The following is a 24,360-nucleotide window of genomic DNA, read 5'->3' as shown; positions in this document are numbered from 1 at the left end:
CATCATGGGGTACTGTGTGTAGGCCAGTGACAAAAACAACCTAAATTGAATATATTTTAAATTCAGGCAGTAACACATCAAAATGTGGAAAAAGTCAAAGGGTGTGAATACTTTCTGAAGGCAGTGTATGATACTCCACTAAAATGGCTCCTGGTAAGTGAGTTAACCAGTGGAACTTGACAGATTAACACATACCAACAATCAGCATGTAGGAACAATGCCATAGACAGTACAGTATGTATGAGAACCAGATCACTACAGATTAGCTCTGAGGGTCTACTGTATCTAACTTCTCCAGTTGAAACTGCTTGGTTTCTCATAATGAGGTAGAGAGGAGTGAAACTGGCCCCACATGCCTGGTTTGGACCTGGGGGTTGGACTCAGGGTTCACTCTCATTAAACCCAGTCCAGAGGCTGGACTCATAGGTTCAGTTTCCTGGACACGGTGAGCTGTGTCCTGGATGAAGCTATTCATACATCATCGTTTTACAGAATAGTGCTAGCTAGATCATGTTCCAGTTGACTGTGGTAAAAGTCCAAAGTTATGTCCAATTATCCAGTGTGTCTAAAACGGAAACATATGCAATATGGTTTCAAGGGAAAGCAAATGGATAAAGACCAAACAAGGGTGAAAATAGCAAGAGGACGGATGAGTTTTAGTAACCAACATTCTCAAGGTTGAACCCCATTGATCAGCTCTGTAATTAATTTACATGTAGTTTTGATTTGCCAAATTAATTTATAAGAATATATCTAGAAAGCATTTTGAATGGATCAATGTTCAACAATAAGCTCCTGCTGGGGAAACATTATTGCTAATGGCCTTTAAATCAAACTGTACGGTATATATCCACAGTATTGCTCCAAATGCACATTATATACTGAACAAAACATATAAACGCAATGTAAAGTGTTGGTCCCATGTTTCATGATCAGAAATAAAAGATCCCAGAAATGTTCCATATGCACAAAAAGCTTATTTCTCTCACATGTTGTGTACATATGTGTTTACATCCCTGCCAGTGAGCATTTCTACTTTGCCAATTTAATCCATCCACCTGACAGGTGTAGCATATCAAGAATCTGATTAAACAGCATAATCATTACACAGGTGCACCCTGTGCTGGGGGAAATAAAAGGCCACTCTAAAATGTGCAGTTTTGTCACACAACACAATGCCACAGATGTTTTGAGGGAGTGTGCATTTGGCATGCTGACTGTAGGAATGTCCACAAGAGCTGTTGACACATAATGTAATGTTAATTTCTCTACCATAAGCCACCTCCAACATCATTTTAAAGAATTTGGTAGTAGGTCCAACCAACCTCAACCCTGCATACCACGTGCAACCATGCCAGCCCAGGACCTCCACATCCGAATCCACAGAAAAACACAACCCAATTCACAAATACTGATTTATAAACCACCATGAGATGGAATCAAATGTGAGTGACTGCATATCAAAAACCACTAAGGTGTTTAAGTGTGGCATATGCTTATGACAGTCCCACTGCAGTGTATGGTGCAATGATGTCTTACAACAAAGAGTCCTACCAGACCGTTGTATGGCAGTGCAAATTCAGTGTCCTCCAAGGAAAAGGAAAAATACCTCTTTGCATGCACATTTTCTCACGGATGTCCTGAGTTCGGGCGGCTCGCCATCCTTGGTGGAACTGAATGAATACTCAAAAAATCTGACCTGTTTTACAAACAGGATCACACAATATATATAACATGAGTACCTTTCATATAAACATTAATATAGCTCTTAGCTTTAATCTCTTACAGGAATAATAAAATAAAACGTAGTCAAAATGCTTTACACTTTAACTACAGCACCAGGCTCAAGTGAACTAAATAATAATCTAGCCTGGGCAATGCAAAGGATTTTACACAACTACAGCACCAGGCTCACGTGGACTGAACAATAGACTAGCCTGGGCAAATGGAAAGTACTAGTGCTTACACCTATACACCATTTCTTATAAAATAATCTAAAACATAACTGTGTACCAACATGGATTATGATAATAGCTAATCACATTTTATAAAAGTATGAAAACGAAAATAGTTCGCCATGCAGGATTAGCATGATCACTAATGTTTGCTATTTAAATTGATCGATAGCTGAGCTAGCCTAAATGTTAACGGCTTGTGCGTATGATAGGTTCAGTATGAACACGCACACAACGCTAGCAATAGCTTAGCTAGTCTAATCGCTAGCGGCTTGTTCTCCTTATTAAACGTAACCAAATCCCAGGGTCAATCTTTCCTCCAACTCCTTCACAGTACGTTCAGATAGATAAGTATCTGGTTTTGTCTTTTTAGTTCAGTTTTGTACAATTTCTCACTTCGATTTGAAACATAGTTTTTCTTCCATAGAATGGCAGTAGGTCTTCAAGTTCCATTCTAGCTCCTTTTCAACATGTTGGAGCCAACTAGTGTAGAGCGTGTGGTTAGGAGAGGGACTAAGAGAGAATATTGAGTTTTGATTGGCTCAAAATAAACTGCTCGTCATGCAGCTTTTGACAGATGATTTGTAATAGCTGTAAGCTTTTAAACATATCACAATATAATATGATTGGTTGCTGGAATCTCACTAGTAACAATTGTCACGCCCTGATCTGTTTCACTTGTGGTGTCGCCCATCTTCCCCATTATTCCCTGTGTATATATACCTGTGTTCTCTGTTTGTCCGTTGCCAGTTCGTCTTGTTTGTCAAGTCAACCAGCGGTTTTCTCAGCTCCTGCTTTTCCCAGTTTTGCTTTTTCTCGCACCCTGGTTTTGACTGACCCTTGCTTGTCCTGTCTCTGAGCCCGCCTGCCCGACTACGCTGCCTGCCCTTGACCCTGAGCTTGTCTTCCGTCCTCTGTCTTTGCTACTACTCTGGATTATCGACCCCTGCCTGACCTGACCCTGAGCCTGCCTGCCGTCCTGTGCCTTTGCTACTACTCTGGATTATCGACCCCTGCCTGACCTGACCCTGAGCCTGCCTGCCTGCTGTCCTGTGCCTTTGCCATTACTCTGGATTATCGACCCCTGCCTGACCTGACCCTGAGCCTGCCTGCCGTCCTGTGCCTTTGCTACTACTCTGGATTATCGACACCTGCCTGACCTGACCCTGAGCCTGCCTGCCGTCCTGTGCCTTTGCTACTACTCTGGATTATCGACCCCTGCCTGACCTGACCCTGAGCCTGCCTGCCTGCTGTCCTGTGCCTTTGCCATTACTCTGGATTATCGACCCCTGCCTGACCTGACCCTGAGCCTGCCTGCCTGCTGTCCTGTGCCTTTGCCATTACTCTGGATTATCGACCCCTGCCTGCCTTGACCTGTCATTTGCCTGCCCTTGTTGCTGTAATAAACATGGTTACTTCAACACAGTCTGCATTTGGGTCTTACCTGAAACATGAAAACAAGTCTTCAACATTAGTTGACCTGCGTTACACCTGGCTCCCAAGTGGGCGGGCCTATGCCCTCCTATATTTGAGTTTAGTCTAAATTCAGTCTGGTTCTTGCCCATAGATGAAATCCATAGATTAGGACCTAAAAAAAATATTTCAATTGACTGATTTCCTTATATGAACTGTGACTCAGTAAAATCATTGAAAATGTTGCATTTATATTTGAGTTTAGTCTAAATTCAGTCTGGTTCTTGTTTGACCTAGCAGCAGCCATAACATTGTGATAGTCAAAAATGCCTCAGTGTAAAATCACTGTAGATGTATTTCAAATAGCAACAGACCCTGTGTAATATATCGATTCAAACACCCCATATCCAGCCATCAGACCATTATACCCAAATTTAAGTTCAATCAGCCGGTAGAATAACAGCACACATTCAAAAATACCCCCTTAGGCACGCCCTGGCCAAGATTACTCCAAGAGTCATAAAAAGCTGGTTTGACTGCATTATTAAGCCCCTGTAAGTTCCTTTTCACACAAAAGGAAAACATCAAGTGCAGAATTCTCCAGTACGGATAGCTGCGTTGTGGTTGGGGTCTGTGAGGGTGTTCTGGTGGTCAGGACTGGGCCAGTTAAAACAAGCCTGGCTCTGGCGCTGGGCAGCTTCAACTGTGGCGGCCACACATGTACTGAGCTGGGTGCCAATTAGGGACTGGCTTATGGGTCCTGGACCCACTGTCCTCCAGCCAGGGCACATCATATCAACCACAGGTCACTTCCTGTTCTGTTGATAGACCGGGCCACAACAGGTTGGCTTCCAGTAACCCAAATAAATAGATAGATTTTCAAAAAGAAAAGAGAGAGAAGACATTAACATCTGCTCCATTTCACTTTGAGCTTCACCCTCAAGACACACTCCCTCTTCCTCTCATTAATGTGTTTTATTTCATTTCCTTTTACCTTTTTATAGATTTATATCCAGCTTTCCAGTGACTTCATTTATTTTCTCAGCAATAATCTTTTCTATTAAAAGAAGTGCCCATCAAAGCCCTGCTGCACCCCTCCCTGATCTTATGAGAAGTTGTCTTCTCAGAATTATTTCCTGTCAAGTGATTTACCGGCAGAATCGTTCTTTCTTTTGGGGGGGGGGGGGTTAGCAACTTGTGGGAAGTTGGGGGCAAGTATATAATGGTGCTCTCTCTGTGTATAAATGACAGTTTCTTCTCTTAAATCATCTTAACTTTGTGCAATTTTTAATCAGTAAAAATTATCAAACATAATGAACTGTGTAGAGTGTTGATGGTAACAGAGATAGTGGGAGTGTTATTGTTTCTAGAGAACTGTCTTCATCTCGACTGGGGTCGTTAGATGAGCATTGGGGTACAATTATTAGATTCAAACACTTGGTGTAACCTGAGTAGATTATCATAAGGAGACCAGGGCTAACTGCACTCTTAAAATAAAGGGTTCCAAAGGAGTTCTTCGGGTGTCCCCATAGGAGAACACTTTCTGGTTCCAGGGAGAACACTTTTTGGTTCCAAGTAGAACCCTTTTGGGTTTCATGTAGAACACTGTGGAAAGGGTCCTACATGGAAACCAAAAGGGTTCTACCTGGAACCAAAAAGGGTTCTTCAAAGGGTTATCCTATAGCGACAGCAGAATAACCTTTTTAGGTTCTAGATAGCACCTTTTCTTTCTAAGAGTGTATCTAACTCAGGAGAAATGGTGAGGTAACAGAAAAACAACTACTCGGCACAAAATATATTTCTCTTAAAAAATATATCTGTCAGTGGTAGTCATGTTTAAACTCCTCACAGGCGATGGTGTTTTCACACTGACTCAATGTACCAGCCAGGGCTGTAGCTAGCTTCCAACTGGCAGCCTTTCTCAAGGTTATTCACATAAGAGATCCAACTAAAACATGTCAGAGCCATAGCCACTGACTGCTGTGTTATAGAAGGACATGTAGCACTAGGTAAACTAACATCCTGACAGACTACACACCAAGTAGCAGATGGTGAAGGCTTGCAGTTTTACCCCTGTGAGTCCGATGTAAGCACTCCATGACAGTTGATGCCAGTTCCTGTAGACTTTAAATCTTCACTCTAAGCCTAGTTTCAGTGGATACAGTGTGGGTATATATAGTGTTGAAGGGAAAGACTGATCACAAAACAGAACAGTCTATAGCCAGCACTTTCATTACGAGCCCTGTTTGTTTCTCTGTTCCAGGAGGAAGATGTCATCTCTCAACATGGTAACTCAAACAAGCCTCTGCCCAGACCACAAAGAGTTTATTGTTGAATGGGGCCCTATTCCAGAATGTAGAGGATGGCTTACAAAAGCAGATACTACTAGTCCTATCCCTGTAGCTCTAGAGAAAAGGCAGACAGAATACTGCAGAATACAATCAGTACTTCCTTATTAATAATTGAATAACACTAACAACTGTGGGATGATGAGCCCTGTCACCTACTGTATGCAGTGTGTCACTCAACACAGACACATAGTGGGATCCCACGGTACAGATTTTAAAAAATATATTTACTACCTGAGGAAAATGTCCTCTGAAACAATAAAGGATAAGAGCACCTGCACTGGTTATTACTGACATCATAGTGCATGTTGAGAGCCATCTCCTTTCCATCCACCCCCTCCCTCAACACAGTCCATCCACCCTCTCCCTCAACACGGTCCATCCACCCCCTCCCTCAACACGGTCCATCCACCCTCTCCCTCAACACGGTCCATCCACCCCCTCCCTCAACACGGTCCATCCACCCCCTCCCTCAACACGGTCCATCCACCCTCCCTCAACACTGTCCATCCACCCTCTCCCTCAACACGGTCCATCCACCCTCTCCCTCAACACTGTCCATCCACCCTCTCCCTCAACACTGTCCATCCACCCTCTCCCTCAACATGGTCCATCCACCCCCTCCCTTAACACGGTCCATCCACCCTCTCCCTCAACACTGTCCATCCACCCTCTCCCTCAACACGGTCCATCCACCCTCTCCCTCAACACTGTCCATCCACCCTCTCCCTCAACACTGTCCATCCACCCTCTCCCTCAACACTGTCCATCCACCCCCTCCCTCAACACGGTCCATCCACCCTCTCCCTCAACACGGTCCATCCACCCCTCCCTCAACACTTTCCATCCACCCCTCCATCAACACGGTCCATTCACCCTCTCCCTCAACACTGTCCATCCACCCCTCCCTCAACACGGTCCATCCACCCCTCCCTCAACACGGTCCATCCACCCTCTCCCTCAACACGGTCCATCCACCCCTCCCTCAACACGGTCCATCCACCCCCTCCCTCAACACGGTCCATCCACCCTCTCCCTCAACACGGTCCATCCACCCTCTCCCTCAACACGGTCCATCCACCCTCTCCCTCAACACTGTCCATCCACCCTCTCCCTCAACACTTTCCATCCACCCCTCCATCAACACGTTCCATCCACCCTCTCCCTCAACACTGTCCATCCACCCTCTCCCTCAACACGGTCCATCCACCCTCTCCCTCAACACGGTCCATCCACCCTCTCCCTCAACACTGTCCATCCACCCTCTCCCTCAACACTTTCCATCCACCCCTCCATCAACACGGTCCATTCACCCTCTCCCTCAACACTGTCCATCCACCCCCTCCCTCAACACGGTCCATCCACCCCCTCCCTCAACACGGTCCATCCACCCTCTCCCTCAACACGGTCCATCCACCCCTCCCTCAACACGGTCCATCCACCCCCTCCCTCAACACGGTCCATCCACCCTTTCCCTCAACACTGTCCATCCACCCTCTCCCTCAACACGGTCCATCCACCCTCTCCCTCAACACTGTCCATCCACCCTCTCCCTCAACACTTTCCATCCACCCCTCCATCAACACGGTCCATCCACCCTCTCCCTCAACACTGTCCATCCACCCTCTTCCTCAACACGGTCCATCCACCCTCTCCCTCAACACGGTCCATCCACCCTCTCCCTCAACACGGTCCATCCACCCTCTCCCTCAACACGGTCCATCCACCCCTCCCTCAACACGGTCCATTCACCCTCTCCCTCAACACTGCCCATCCACCCCCTCCCTCAACACGGTCCATCCACCCCCTCCCTCAACACGGTCCATCCACCCTCTCCCTCAACACGGTCCATCCACCCCTCCCTCAACACTGTCCATCCACCCTCTCCCTCAACACGGTCCATCCACCCCCTCCCTCAACACGGTCCATCCACCCTCTGCCTCAACACGGTCCATCCACCCTCTCCCTCAACACGGTCCATCCACCCTCTCCCTCAACACGGTCCATCCACCCCCTCCCTCAACACGGTCCATCCACCCTCTCCCTCAACACGGTCCATCCACCCCCTCCCTCAACACGGTCCATCCACCCTCTCCCTCAACACGGTCCATCCACCCCCTCCCTCAACACTGTCCATCCACCCTCTCCCTCAACACGGTCCATCCACCCCCTCCCTCAACACGGTCCATCCACCCTCTCCCTCAACACGGTCCATCCACCCCTCCCTCAACACTGTCCATCCACCCTCTCCCTCAACACGGTCCATCCACCCCCTCCCTCAACACGGTCCATCCACCCTCTCCCTCAACACGGTCCATCCACCCTCTCCCTCAACACGGTCCATCCACCCCTCCCTCAACACGGTCCATCCACCCTCTCCCTCAACACGGTCCATCCACCCCTCCCTCAACACTGTCCATCCACCCTCTCCCTCAACACGGTCCATCCACCCCTCCCTCAACACGGTCCATCCACCCTCTCCCTCAACACTGTCCATCCACCCTCTCCCTCAACACGGTCCATCCACCCCCTCCCTCAACACGGTCCATCCACCCTCTCCCTCAACACGGTCCATCCACCCTCTCCCTCAACACGGTCCATCCACCCTCTCCCTCAACACTGTCCATCCACCCTCTCCCTCAACACTGTCCATCCACCCCTCCCTCAACACGGTCCATCCACCCCCTCCCTCAACACGGTCCATCCACCCTCTCCCTCAACACGGTCCATCCACCCCCTCCCTCAACACTGTCCATCCACCCTCTCCCTCAACACGGTCCATCCACCCCCTCCCTCAACACGGTCCATCCACCCTCTCCCTCAACACGGTCCATCCACCCTCTCCCTCAACACGGTCCATCCACCCTCTCCCTCAACACGGTCCATCCACCCTCTCCCTCGCCCTCCCCCTGGCCTAGAGGCTGGTGGGGATGTCACTGACCTGTCGGGGATGTCCCGGGGCACATTAGCCCCTCTTGCTCGGGGTGCAGCCTTGGAACTTTTGTTGGCAGTCATCGTCACCCTCGGACCGCCCACACGCCTGATAGACAGACAGGATACAACACATGAAACTCCCCAGCCGTAACATGGACAATACATCAGCATCCAACAGATTGAAGTCTTTGTGATTGTTTGGGTGAGGGTATACTTGTAGCCGTGTACATGTTGTTTATAAATCACAACAATTCATTACTTACTGTTAATATATTGCAGTAATAAGAAAATTAGTTATGTGAAATATAGCTTTACCCAAAACACTCACGCTTGAATTTGAGACCTTGAGAATGTAAGTGGGTCAATGTCCTCTGTGCATATTTGGCCAAAACCATGACAAATATGGAGCTTAATCTCAGCCATGGGAGTGCCATATCAGATATCAGATGGATGACTTCACTGGATTCCTAACCGTGTGAGTAAACACCAGAGCATAAAGTACAACAACCAAGGAGAGAAAGGGCTGTGCTGTGTGAGGGACTCATCTGTGCTCTGCTCTGTTAATCCAGCACCTCTCTCTTTTCATACAAATGAATGGAAATACAGTAATCATGAGGTCACAGCTCCAAACGAGAATGGTCCCTGAAGTCTCACAACAGAAGACAAATGTCTTTGGTTGCCACAGAAACGGCAGAAATATTTCTGAATCATTCAGGCTAGTTGGACAGAAGATCTTGGCTTGTTTAAAAGAAACCTTCAATCTCACTCCATTGTTTTCCCATCAATTTAGAGAGCACAAAACTTTAAAAGGTAGAATTAAAGAAATTACAGAGCACGGTCTCTAGATTGTAATTACGGTGCACCCTTAAAATCGCTGTTTGAGATTGAAGTGGGCAAGAATAGCCAGTAATTGCAAACAAAGCACAGAGCCAACTAAAGAGAGGACACACTCCATCCCCTTCTGATTGGAATGTGTGCTTGTATCAGTCTTTGCTTGACTAGAGCAGCCAAGATTAACAGACTTGCTCTCTTCCCATGAACGTGTTCACCAAGAGGGCAAAAAAAAAAAAAGCCTGGCTGTGTTTTACTGCAGATTTTACTTTTAGGGGCTTGTAGTTTGTGTGCTGCTGAAGGCTCTGAGGGCACAAGCTACACAGGGAGAGAGACACGTTTCTCTGATCTGACTGACATGATGACCACATCGCCCGCGTTACGGGCGCAAGCTTTGCAAAATACATTCACATATGCATGTTATTTGATCATTTCGTTCAAACTGCTCGCATGCTTCAACGAGCATCTGCGTAGCCAGTCGCTAAAATAGAACTCCCATCTCCTCATTGTTGTTTTCAGAAGCATATACCCACGTCGGTGATTGAAAGATGAACTGAGGTCCACACTCCATTCCAGTTGGTGGTGTTAAATGCACCTTAAAGGTGGTTGCCCACCACCATATAAAGTCCACAGAAAAAGAAGAAGAGAGGAGAGATTACTAGAAACTAACCATGTTTCCCATTTCATCTGTGGATTAACTGTTGGAGTAGACTCAAAATGGGTCAAAATTCTACAAAGATCCAGAAAAAAAGTACCTTGTGCATTTCAGGTAAAATAAAACCCAATGTTTGTATCCGAGGACAAATTAACTAGCAACATCAAGCTAGCGAGCTAAATGTCCATGAATGTTTCATGTGTTTCGACCTGTCCCCAAATTAATATAGCTGGTTCAGAGTTCATGTTGATATTTCAACCTGATATTCGGATGGCGGACGGACAGACGCACGCGCATGCTTGGTATAGTCGGCATGTGAGCCAAACGGGCCATCACATTTACACAACTCTCATCAACATTATATTCAATCAAAGGGTAATGGCTTCCAGTCTTGCATATTTCTCTGCCTGATAATGTAGTTCATATCATTTCCATTATCATTTCACCAAAACATATTTTATTATATATTCATGTATTATTGTGTTGAAATGGATGTTCAGGTCAAATGTGTTGTTTCTTCAACGCTTCTCTCTATTACGCCACACATGCTGTGGTGTCCATGACATGGCAGACATCAGCACCCAGAGGAACCCGTGTTAGTAACCCGTGATCACGTGTGGCTCAGTTAGTAGAGCATGGTACTTGTAACGCCGGGGTTGGGAGTTTGATTCTGGTCAGAAGCTGTTTGTTTAAAGGAAGTAGTTATATGAAGCAGCAGTAGCCCTAGTGGAGCTGAGCTGAGCCCTTTAGAGACAGATGAGGAGAGGGACGGCACTGAGCCCTATAGAGACAGATGAGGAGAGGGACGGCACTGAGCCCTATAGAGACAAATGAGGAGAGAGACGGCACTGAGCCCTATAGAGACAGATGAGGAGAGAGACGGCACTGAGTCCTATAGAGACAGATGAGGAGTCGGCACTGAGTCCTATAGAGACAGATGAGGAGTCGGCACTGAGTCCTATAGAGACAGATGAGGAGAGAGACGGCACTGAACCCTTTAGAGACAGATGAGGAGTCGGCACTGAGTCCTATAGAGACAGATGGGGAGAGAGACGGCACTGAGCCCTATAGAGACAGATGAGGAGTCGGCACTGAGCCCTATAGAGACAGATGAGGAGAGAGACGGCACTGAGCCCTATAGAGACAAATGAGGAGTCGGCACTGAGCCCTATAGAGACAGATGAGGAATCGGCACTGAGTCCTATAGAGACAGATGAGGAGAGAGTCGGCACTGAGTCCTATAGAGACAGATGAGGAGAGAGACGGCACTGAGTCCTATAGAGACAGATGAGGAGAGAGACGGCACTGAGTCCTATAGAGACAGATGAGGAGAGAGTCGGCACTGAGTCCTATAGAGACAGATGAGGAGAGAGACGGCACTGAGTCCTATAGAGACAGATGAGGAGAGAGACGGCACTGAGCCGTATAGAGACAGATGAGGAAAGAGACGGCACTGAGCCCTATAGAGACAGAGGAGAGAGACGGCACTGAGCCCTATAGAGACAGAGGAGAGAGACAGCACTGAGCCCTATAGAGACAGATAAGGAGAGAGACGGCACTGAGCCCTATAGAGACAGATGAGGAGAGAGACAGCACTGAGCCCTTTAGAGACAGATGAGGAGAGAGACGGCACTGAGCCCTTTAGAGACAGATGAGGAGAGAGACGGCACTGAGTCCTATAGAGACAGATGAGGAGAGAGACGGCACTGAGTCCTATAGAGACAGATGAGGAGAGAGACGGCACTGAGCCCTATAGAGACAGATGAGGAGAGAGACGGCACTGAGCCCTATAGAGACAGATGAGGAGAGAGACGGCACTGAGCCCTTTAGAGACAGATGAGGAGAGAGACGGCACTGAGTCCTATAGAGACAGATGAGGAGAGAGACGGCACTGAGCCCTATAGAGACAGATGAGGAGAGAGACGGCACTGAGTCCTATAGAGACAGATGAGGAGTCGGCACTGAGTCCTATAGAGACAGATGAGGAGAGAGACGGCACTGAGCCCTATAGAGACAGATGAGGAGAGAGACGGCACTGAGTCCTATAGAGACAGATGAGGAGAGAGACGGCACTGAGCCCTATAGAGACAGATAAGGAGAGAGACAGCACTGAGCCCTTTAGAGACAGATGAGGAGAGAGACGGCACTGAGCCCTTTAGAGACAGATGAGGAGAGAGACGGCACTGAGCCCTATAGAGACAGATGAGGAGAGAGACGGCACTGAGCCCTATAGAGACAGATGAGGAGAGAGACGGCACTGAGCCCTATAGAGACAGATAAGGAGAGAGACGGCACTGAGCCCTATAGAGACAGATAAGGAGAGAGACGGCACTGAGCCCTATAGAGACAGATGAGGAGAGAGACGGCACTGAGCCCTATAGAGACAGATGAGGAGAGAGACGGCACTGAGCCCTATAGAGACAGATGAGGAGAGAGACGGCACTGAGCCCTATAGAGACAGATGAGGAGAGAGACGGCACTGAGCCCTATAGAGACAGATAAGGAGAGAGACGGCACTGAGCCCTATAGAGACAGATGAGGAGAGAGACGGCACTGAGCCCTTTAGAGACAGATGAGGAGAGAGACCGCACTGAGTCCTATAGAGACATATGAGGAGAGAGACGGCACTGAGCCCTATAGAGACAGATGAGGAGAGAGACGGCACTGAGCCCTATAGAGACAGATGAGGAGAGAGACGGCACTGAGCCCTATAGAGACAGATGAGGAGAGAGACGGCACTGAGCCCTTTAGAGACAGATGAGGAGAGACGGCACTGAGCCCTATAGAGACAGATGAGGAGAGAGACGGCACTGAGCCCTATAGAGACAGATGAGGAGAGGGACGGCACTGAGCCCTATAGAGACAGATGAGGAGAGAGACGGCACTGAGCCCTATAGAGACAGATGAGGAGAGAGACGGCACTGAGCCCTATAGAGACAGATGATGAGAGAGACGGCACTGAGCCCTATAGAGACAGATGAGGAGAGAGACGGCACTGAGCCCTATAGAGACAGATAAGGAGAGAGACGGCACTGAGCCCTATAGAGACAGATAAGGAGAGAGACGGCACTGAGCCCTATAGAGACAGATAAGGAGAGAGACGGCACTGAGCCCTATAGAGACAGATAAGGAGAGAGACGGCACTGAGCCCTATAGAGACAGATAAGGAGAGAGACGGCACTGAGCCCTATAGAGACAGATGAGGAGAGAGACGGCACTGAGCCCTATAGAGACAGATGAGGAGAGAGACGGCACTGAGCCCTATAGAGACAGATAAGGAGAGAGACAGCACTGAGCCCTTTAGAGACAGATGAGGAGAGAGATGGCACTGAGCCCTTTAGAGACAGATGAGGAGAGAGACGGCACTGAGCCCTATAGAGACAGATGAGGAGAGAGACGGCACTGAGCCCTATAGAGACAGATAAGGAGGGAGACGGCACTGAGCCCTATAGAGACAGATGAGGAGAGAGACAGCACTGAGCCCTTTAGAGACAGATGAGGAGAGAGACGGCACTGAGCCCTTTAGAGACAGATGAGGAGAGAGACGGCACTGAGCCCTATAGAGACAGATGAGGAGAGAGACGGCACTGAGCCCTATAGAGACAGATGAGGAGAGAGACGGCACTGAGCCCTATAGAGACAGATGAGGAATCGGCACTGAGTCCTATAGAGACAGATGAGGAGAGAGTCGGCACTGAGCCCTATAGAGACAGATGAGGAATCGGCACTGAGTCCTATAGAGACAGATGAGGAGAGAGACGGCACTGAGTCCTATAGAGACAGATGAGGAGAGAGACGGCACTGAGTCCTATAGAGACAGATGAGGAGAGAGACGGCACTGAGCCCTATAGAGACAGATGAGGAGTCGGCACTGAGCCCTATAGAGACAGATGAGGAGAGAGACGGCACTGAGCCCTTTAGAGACAGATGAGGAGTCGGCACTGAGTCCTATAGAGACAGATGAGGAGTCGGCACTGAGCCCTATAGAGACAGATGAGGAGTCGGCACTGAGTCCTATAGAGACAGATGAGGAGAGAGACGGCACTGAGCCCTTTAGAGACAGATGAGGAGAGAGACGGCACTGAGCCCTATAGAGACAGATGAGGAGAGAGACGGCACTGAGCCCTATAGAGACAGATGAGGAGAGAGACGGCACTGAACCCTATAGAGACAGATGAGGAGAGAGACGGCACTGAGTCCTATAGAGACAGATGAGGAGAGAGACGGCACTGAGTCCTATAGAGACAGATGAGGAGTCGGCACTGAGTCCTATAGAGACAGATGATGAGTCGGCACTGAGTCCTATAGAGACAGATAAGGAGTCGGCACTGAGTCCTATAGAGACAGATGAGGAGAGAGACGGCACTGAGCCCTTTAGAGACAGATGAGGAGTCGGCACTGAGTCCTATAGAGACAGATGAGGAGAGAGACGGCACTGAGCCCTTTAGAGACAGATGAGGAGAGAGACGGCACTGAGCCCTATAGAGACAGATGAGGAGAGAGACGGCACTGAGCCCTATAGAGACAGATGAGGAGAGGGACGGCACTGAGCCCTATAGAGACAGATGATGAGTCGGCACTGAGTCCTATAGAGACAGATAAGGAGTCGGCACTGAGTCCTATAGAGACAGATGAGGAGAGAGACGGCACTGAGCCCTTTAGAGACAGATGAGGAGTCGGCACTGAGTCCTATAGAGACAGATGATGAGTCGGCACTGAGTCCTATAGAGACAGATAAGGAGTAGGCACTGAGTCCTATAGAGACAGATGAGGAGAGAGACGGCACTGAGCCCTTTAGAGACAGATGAGGAGTCGGCACTGAGTCCTATAGAGACAGATGAGGAGAGAGACGGCACTGAGCCCTTTAGAGACAGATGAGGAGAGAGACGGCACTGAGCCCTATAGAGACAGATGAGGAGAGAGACGGCACTGAGCCCTATAGAGACAGATGAGGAGAGGGACGGCACTGAGCCCTATAGAGACAGATGAGGAGAGAGACGGCACTGAGCCCTATAGAGACAGATGAGGAGAGAGACGGCACTGAGCCCTATAGAGACAGATGAGGAGAGAGACGGCACTGAGCCCTATAGAGACAGATGAGGAGAGAGACGGCACTGAGTCCTATAGAGACAGATGAGGAGTCGGCACTGAGTCCTATAGAGACAGATGAGGAGTCGGCACTGAGTCCTATAGAGACAGATGAGGAGAGAGACGGCACTGAGCCCTTTAGAGACAGATGAGGAGTCGGCACTGAGTCCTATAGAGACAGATGAGGAGAGAGACGGCACTGAGCCCTATAGAGACAGATGAGGAGTCGGCACTGAGCCCTATAGAGACAGATGAGGAGAGAGACGGCACTGAGCCCTATAGAGACAGATGAGGAGTCGGCACTGAGCCCTATAGAGACAGATGAGGAATCGGCACTGAGTCCTATAGAGACAGATGAGGAGAGAGACGGCACTGAGCCCTATAGAGACAGATGAGGAGTCGGCACTGAGCCCTATAGAGACAGATGAGGAATCGGCACTGAGTCCTATAGAGACAGAGGAGAGAGACAGCACTGAGCCCTATAGAGACAGATAAGGAGAGAGACGGCACTGAGCCCTATAGAGACGGATGAGGAGAGAGACGGCACTGAGCCCTATAGAGACAGATGAGGAGAGAGAAGGCATTCCTGCTGTCATCTATTTCCTGTTTTAGTGGACTGAGAGGACAGAGCATACATCTTCATTTTGATCCAGCAGCACAGGGAATTGCCAGAATATCCTGACAGATCCTAACAACTGCAGTTGTTTTGGTTCATTCAGATCTTCTGCAGGCAGGGAAAGCCAAGATATTCAAAATGTGAGCCTTGGAGTACGGTGATGGTGATTAGGCTACACTCAAACACAGCCATAGGCTCTGGTCTGTATTTATTTCTGTGCACACAACCATAAGTACCCAAAGGTACTTTGGGTTTCACCTGTACATGCTTTCCCTTACTACAGTCATTAATGTCACCAACATTAAAAGGCATGTGAGAAAAACAGAACATGAAAGCACATCCGTGGAGGCTCCTCAGAGGAGAACCATCATCTCCAGTGAATTTCATACAAATAAAAATAGTGGACCATTTAAAAAAGTTCTCCTTTTTAGATAAAACTATACTAAACATATTCACATCACCAAATAATTGATTAAAACACACTGAATTGCAATAAAGGTCCACAGTAGCCTCAACAGCACTCTGTAGAGTAGCACCATTATGTAGCCGAAGGACAACCAAGTTTCCGACCTCCTCTGGGTACATTGACTTCAACACAAAACCTAGGAGGTTCATGGTTCTCACCCCCTTCCATAGACTGACACAGTAATTATGACAACTTCCGGAAGATGTCGTCCAACCTATCAGAACTCTTGAAGCATGAACTGACATGTTGTTCACCCAATCAAAGGATCAGAGAATATATGTAGTACTGAAAGCATAAGCTACAGCTAGCTAGCACTGCAGTGCATAAAACCTGGTAGGTAGTTGACACAAAGAGAGAGGAAAACAATAGTTAAACAGTTTTTAACAAATCAATTCTTTAAAAATGAAGGAGAAGCAAGAGAAAGAGAGAAATTTAGTTGTATTTTTTTTCACTTTCACTTAGCTAGTGAATGCAGCTAGCTAGATTAGTCTACTCAAACACCCGGCTCAAACATACAGGGATGCTATGTTAGCTAGCTGGCTATGGCTATCCAACACTGGAACTCTTCCAAGACAAGATAAGCTTTTGTTTTTATTAACTTATTGCCACCTGGGCCCACCGGTGTAACTGCTAAACTGCTTGCTGACTGTACACTGTACTGCATGATTGTAGCAGGTTTACTAAACACCTTAGTTTTAGTAGCTATGTTGACTATGAGATGTTAACTAATATGGTGACAATGGTATAGGCTGTGTGTAGCAGTTAGCGCTTATGATATGAAGTTTTTTTGCGTGGTCACAGACAGCTGATTCTGTAGAAAAAATGTGAAATGGGGATAAACGTACATGTATTTGTCCAATAGAAACTCTCGTTTGCAACTGTTGGACTAATGATTACACCCTAGATCAGTGAGATGCTAGCAAGAGTGTGCAAGGCGTTATTGAATGTGTCACTGTCACCTTGATTACTCACATTTTTCTCTCAACCTGTGACCTATGTTGTAAACTTTAATTCATAGGCTAGGTTGTAGCAACCTCATGATGGGAATAGAGAGCATTTGAGTATCATGTAGTAGCCTAAACCTATCAATGGTACATTGAGCTGGGTGAATGGAATATGAATGACAGTTATCCAATACGCTGTAATAGAAATAAAAAATTATAATCCTCCTCACTCATTTTAAACTTCACCAACCACCACTGAAGCACATTAAATTTTAGATGTACAGAATATCAGTTGTCTGAAAATTATGCCATTTCTTTTAGATACCTGCTACAGCTTGATGAAATACGTTTTTTTCATTGACTTATTGAAAGATGCACAGCTATAAAAATACTGTTGGCTGCACGTAAAAACACTTTTAATTGTAACATCTGGAAAGCAAATACAGTATGCTTAGAAAAAAAGGAGAACTTGGGAGCACGTGATGCCGCGGAGCTGAGCAGACGTTGACAAACCGAGCTCTTCAAAGTTATTCTATTTTTACCTAAATAACAACGTTGAAACAATATTCTAACATCGGCTGATAAATTGTCAAGTACTTACCTTCCCAAAGAGCCATGGACCTCCGACCGAGAGGCAAGAAGGACGACCAAAACGTAGTTGATTCCCAATATAACGATAACGCTACAGCTAGCAAGATTAACATTAGCCCTCATAACTGACGACAGTTCCAGACTGTTGCTCTCAGCAGCCTCTTGCGAGCATGCCGACATGCTGGCTACTCTCCTCCGGGAAATTCAGGATGGTAACAGAGGTCTTTCTCTGAAAATTGATAAGAAATCGGCTGAACTCCATTCTTCCATTGACGACCTGAAATCCTCCATGAATGATCTCCTTTTGAGAACAACTGAGGCAGAGTTGCGCATTAGCACAGTTGAAGATACCATCGCTAGACATGACCAGGTGTTGATACAACTGCAAAAGGACAATGCCTACCTCAAAAACAAGGTAGATCAGATGGAGAACCAGAGTAGACGTAGTAATATCTGTGTGGTGGGATTGAAAGAGGACAGCGAGGGCCGTGACCCGGTCCATTTCTTCACTCAATGGATCCCGGAGGTCCAAGGCATAATCAACTTCACCAAGCCGCTGGAAATCGAATGCGCCCACAGAACATCAGCGCCGAAACCCCGGCCTGATGAGCCCCCACGAGCCGTCCTGATCAGGTTCCTCCGTTTCCAAGACAGAGAGAAGATACTGCAACTCGCAAGAGCCAAAGGGGACATCACCATCGATGGAAAGAGGTTCAGCCTTTCCCAGATATGAGCGCGGATCTCGTCAGACGTCGCAAGCAGTTCAGACCTGCCGCCAAAGCACTGAAGGAGAAGAACATCACCGGCTACCTCATCCACCCTGCGCGGATGAAAGTTCAGTACAAAGGCCGAAGCCATCTCTTCAACACACCGGGAGAAGTGCACACTTTTCTCAAAGAACTGAGCAACGTCTGAGCCAGGACGGTCTCTCTGGGGGATAAAATGCAGTTTGTTTGTTTTCTGCTGGTATCTTCCGGTCACTATAATTGATTTGTACATTTTCAACGAACCGTATCTTTCCGGGGTGAGTTCTATTACATTTACAGGAGAGTATATTTTGGTTTAGTCCATATCCACTGGACAAAGCAATAAGTGGGTTTAGGCCCACTGCTTTCCCCCTCATTTATGTTCATCTTTCGTAAAGAGACTCAAGCAGCCCTTGCCGTGGGCAGTTAATATTCAGCCATAAATATCTATTCACAGCGTTTGTTTTCAACTTAGAGAGCTCGCAGGTTTTAGTTTACGCCAAGGTTTAGCTAGGAAGAGCAAGATGGAAAGCGAGCAGCAACGTATCTCTACAAGTGTATTCATGTTTGATTGTTAGGATTATTGTTTTAGTCTGACAATCGGGGTGGGTGGGATTTTTATTATTTTTATCTTCATTTTTTCTATGTTTATTGTTTCCTTCCTAAAGAGACACATAGGTCACTTTTGTGCTCAAACCAAAGTTGAAACATTTCCTAATTATCTGCATATGATATGATAGATCCGGATTCTATCCAGTTACATATTTGAAACCCAACCTATGCTTATTCCACTAAAATATGTCACATTCAATGTGAAAGGTCTTAACAGCCCGATTAAAAGGAAAAGAGTCCTATACATACCTTAAGAAATTAAAGGCTGACATTGTGTTTTTACAAGAAACACATCTTACAGCCAGCGAACACATGAAATTGAAGAGGGAAAGAGTAGGACAAGTTTTTGCATCCTCTTTTAACTCCAAAGCAAGAAGAACTGCAATTTTGATAAGTAGACACATCCCCTTCTGCGTCAACAACACCATCTCTGATCCCTCTGGCACATTTGTTTTGGTGCAGGGGCATATGTTTTTAGAGCCTTGGTGTCAGGATTTGGCCAGGGTTGTTCCGGTTTTTGGTCACTAGATGCCCCCATTGTGCCTTTTGACCTTTTGTTTTCCCTTGATCCCCATTATTATTTGCACCTGTGCCTCGTTTCCCCTGATTGTATTTAAACCATTTGTTTTCCTCAGTTCTTTGCTCTGTGTTTGTATGTTAGCACCCAGCCCTAGTACTCTGTGAACTCTTGTTGATCCCGGTGGACTCTCTTGTGGAATTCTGTTTTTTGTTCTTGCTTGTTTGTTTTTGAGTATCTTTTGAGGCTTTTTGTGCTTTACCTTCCACCTTGTGGATTTACCTTTTTTGTCTTGGAGGATTACCTTTGTTCTTGTGGAATTCCTTTTGAGGTTGTGGAGTTACATGTTTTCCTGAAGAACTTCACTTTTTACTTCATTAAATACACCGTCTCAAGTACTGCTGTGTCTGCCTCATCTTCTGGGTGCTGCTGACTATTCGTGGCTCAGTTGGTTAAGTGACTGTTTCTCACTCCGGAGACCCGGGTTCGTAACCGGGTCCTGACACTTGGACCCTATTGAATATTTATGCTCCTAACTTCGATGACCATATGTTTATTCAGAATGTCTTCCTTCACGTCGCTCAAGCACCACCAGGATGGCTACAGGTTGGAGGAGATTTTAATTTTTGCTTAGATACAGTTCTTGATAGGTCTTCTGATAAACCCTCACTTCTTACCAAAGCCGGCAAGCTCACCATGTCATTCATGAAAGATCTCAATTTACTAGACATCTGGAGACAGTTGCACCCACATGATAGGGACTACTCTTATTATTCACACCCACACAAGACACACACACGCATAGATAACTTTTTACTTTCCACACAACTGTTTCATATAGTGTTAGATGTCAAGTATCTCCCCAGATTGCTTAGTGACCATTCTCCTCTGGTATTATCAATCTCCATTCCTACCAAGGTAAATGGAGCATATAGATGGAGACTAAATTCTACACTCCTAAAGCAACCTGAATTTTGTGCATTCATCAAAGAGCAGATCAATATTTTTACTTTGAGAAACAAACCCTCTGCTCCTGACAGCTTCATTCTTTGGGACACATTGAAGGCCTATCTGAGGGGACAGATTATTTCCTATACTAAAGGGCTGAAGAGAAAACACGGTGCGGAACTGAGTGCCCTTGAATCTGAAATCTCCGAGCTAGAGAGAACCTACCAAAGAGGCCCGACTAAAGATCTATACAGGCTTTTGCTAACTAAAAAACTTACATATAATATTCTGAACACATATCAAGCTGAAAGGGCCATCACTAAATCAAAACAGCATTATTACGAGCTTGGAGAGAAAGCTCACAAAGTATTGGCATGGCAACTGAAAGCAGAGGAAAGTAAGAGGACAATTAATGCCATAGAAACTCTAACTAATGAGATATCTTTCGACCCTACTGAAATGAATAATACTTTTATGAAATACTATGAAGACCTCTACACTTCCCAATCAAGTGATGATCTATCAGAGATCAACTCCTTTCTCTCCTCTCTCAACCTCCCATGCCTGTCAGGGGAAGACATCGAGCGCCTGAGTGAACACTTCTCAGTTCCTGAATTATTGGAGGCCATTAAATCCTTACCTTCTAATAAAATCCAGAGTTCTATAAAGAATTTGGGGAGCTGTTGGTCCCCTACCTTATGGAGGTACTTAAAAAAGCCAGAGAAGACAACTGCTTTCCAGTCCTTCTCTCAATCAGTGATTACTGTAATCCACAAGGGAAAAACCCGCTAAAGTGCGCCTCCTATAGACCAATCTCTCTCCTTAACACAGATTGTAAACTGGTCACCAAGATGCTATCTAAGAGACTGGAGTCATGTCCAGTCTGATATAATTCACCTTGCTAACAAAAACAAAATACCTAGTGTCGCAGTCTCCCTCGACGCTGAAAAGCCCTTTGATAGGGTTGAATGGCCATACCTCTTTCGCGTCTTGGAAAAGTTCGGTTTAGGTACCGTGTTTGTAAATTTGATAAAATCACTCTACAAATCTCCTAAAGCTAGGATTGCTACCAATGGGATGACTTCCTCCTCTTTCCCTCTTTATAGGGGGAACAGACAAGGTTGCCCAATTAGCCCCCACCTCTTTGCCCTCGCCATCGAACCGTTGGCTGAGGCTATTAGAACATGCCCTGACATACATGGCTTTGAGGTGGGCCCCCATACCCATAAATTATCACTATTTGCGGACGACCTTATCTTATTGCTAACAAACCCAGAATACTCCCTCTCCCACTTGCAGATCCTACTACAGTGTTATAGTTCTTTCTCTGGATATAAGGTCAATTTTGATAAAAGCGAAATTTGTCTGTCTTTGACCATCTTACCATCAAGCACAAGTTTGCTTTTAGATGGTCGCCTATGGGCTACACATATTTGGGCATAATGGTGGATGGTAATCTGAACAACCTCTATAAACTCAATCTGGCCAGTTTGTTGCAAAAGGTGGAGGTTGACCTTTGTAAATGGATGGACTTACCTCTCACTCTACTGGGTAGAATCAATGTAATTAAAACGAATGTCCTGCCCAGATTTCTATATCTGTTTCAATCTCTCCCTATCCCTGATCCCGCAGCATTTTTTTCCTCTCTCGACAAGCTGACCAGACGGTTTATCTGGCACGGCAAAACCCCTAGGGTTGGCCTGGATAAACTGACCCTTGATTACAGTCAAGGGGGCTTAAACCTCCCCAATTTTAGAATGTACTACTGGGCTGCACAGTCTAGGTTTCTGGCTCAGAGGTTTGACAATGGTCCCTCTCCCTCATGGTTGAACATTGAAAAGCTTGAGGTAAATGTTGACTCTGGGGCAGAATTGTTTTACAAATGGGACAGAAAATCTATAAAAACCATCACAGACAAACCCTTTAATCATACGTTCTGTCCTGGCATGGTGCAAACTGCATGAGCTGTTCGGACGAGGGGGATTCCTTTCCCCTAAAACCCCTTTATGGAACAATAGATTGATCCCTATGTTTTTCCAGAATAGTAACTTTAGACCACTCTTCTGGAACATTGTTACGAGGAGGGAGTTCTTCTGTCTTTTGATCAGCTGAAACAGAAATACCACTTGCCTAACAGAGACTTCTTTAGCTACCTACAACTACGAAACTTTATTAGGGTGACTCTCAAGGGACAATGGAACCTACCTAAGATGTCCCTTATTGAACAATGCCACGCAGACCAACCACTGTTCAAGACCATTTCCCATGTATACGATGCTCTTATGTCAGGACTAACACTGCCTGGGCTAGATAAACCCCGACTTAGATGGGAAACATATCTGGGTATTGATCTTGATGAGGAGCTATGGAGTGACCTATGCAGGGATGGTGTTACATCCACATTGAACTCCAGATACAGACCGATCCAGTTTAATTTCCTCCATCAGCTCTATATCACCCCATCTAGACTGCACAAGTTCAACCCAGATATCTCCTCCCTATGTTTTAGATGTGGCTCAGATGAAGGAACATTCCTCCATTCCACTTGGCAGTGTTCAAAACGACACGGTTTCTGGCAGGGGGTATGTGATACCATATCCTCAATTCACGGGGTTGCATTCCCTTTAGCCCCGGAGGTCTGTCTACTGGGTAACTTTACTAACACCAATTTTAGGCGAAGCCATACTATAAAGTTAACAGAAATATTGCTAGCGATTGCCTTGAAATAGCCTTGAAATGGAAATTGGATTCCTCCCTGCCAGTTGCAATGTGGCTATCGGAAGTTAATAGTTGTATCTCTTTGGAAAAAATCACTTACTGCTTGAGGAATAAGTTTTTTATTTTTTTACAGAATTTTACAGAATTTGGCAACCTTTTATTGACTATATGGAGAATCTCCCCCCCCACATCTCATTGATTGAATCTATATATAATCCTCACATAATGTTTCACACGTAATGTATAATATGTAGCCTACGGCAGGTGATCCAGTGTCTCGTTATTATTTTTGTCTTATTGTATGTGTATATATAATTATATATATTTTTTTTTTATTGTTACGCTCGTCTGTTACTGTCACTTTGTCCTATTGTTGTCTAATATCTTTTCACTTTTGTTTTGAATGTTCTTAATTGGAAAATGCAAAAATAAAATATTCAAAAAAGAAAAAAGGAGAACTTAACGAGACAGGCATACTGATAAACCGCAGCAATTAAAAACACATTTGAAAAGTGTCTCAGTTAATCTTAATGGTTCTATCAAAACAAATGTAGAGTACCCCAGGATTCTTTATAGGCCTAGGTGTCAATTTTGGAAGTATTTCAGATCAGTAGTTCCAAATATGAGGCTTACTGCCTATACCTACATTGAGTGTACAACACATTAGTAACACCTGTTCTCTCCATGACATAGACTGACCAGGTGAATCCAGGTGAAAGCTATTATCCCTTATTGGTGTCACCTGTTAAATCCACTTCAATCAGTGTCGATGAAGGGGAGGAGACAGGTTAAAGAAGGATTTTTAAGCCTTGAGACAATGTTTACATGGATTGTATATCTGTGCCATTCAGAGGGTGAATGGGTAAAACAAAAGATTTAAGTGCCATTGAACGGGGTACGGTAGTAGGTGGTCTGAGTGTGTCAAGAACTGCAACGCTGCTGGGTTTTTAACGCTCAACTGTTTCCCGTGTGTATCAA

The 24,360-nt window shown here is 46.1% G+C and overlaps 1 protein-coding gene across 2 annotated transcripts in view; it reads right to left on the bottom strand.

The window, feature by feature from the left end:
* dennd2b (DENN domain containing 2B) overlaps positions 1-24,360 on the bottom strand; it is a 96,282-nt gene that overhangs the window by 50,152 nt on the left and 21,770 nt on the right. For both annotated transcript variants that reach the window (XM_046345723.1, XM_046345724.1), the window contains exon 2: positions 8,658-8,756. In XM_046345723.1, coding sequence (XP_046201679.1) covers positions 8,658-8,731 — 74 coding nt within the window. In that variant the 5' untranslated portion in view covers positions 8,732-8,756. The remainder of the gene's footprint in view (positions 1-8,657; positions 8,757-24,360) is intronic.

The sequence above is a fragment of the Oncorhynchus gorbuscha genome, linkage group LG04 (genome assembly GCF_021184085.1).
Source record: "Oncorhynchus gorbuscha isolate QuinsamMale2020 ecotype Even-year linkage group LG04, OgorEven_v1.0, whole genome shotgun sequence".
NCBI classification, from domain to species: Eukaryota; Metazoa; Chordata; class Actinopteri; order Salmoniformes; family Salmonidae; genus Oncorhynchus; species Oncorhynchus gorbuscha.
The sequence above is the reverse complement of the archived record's forward strand: the minus strand, read 5'-3'. Positions and strand labels throughout refer to the sequence as shown.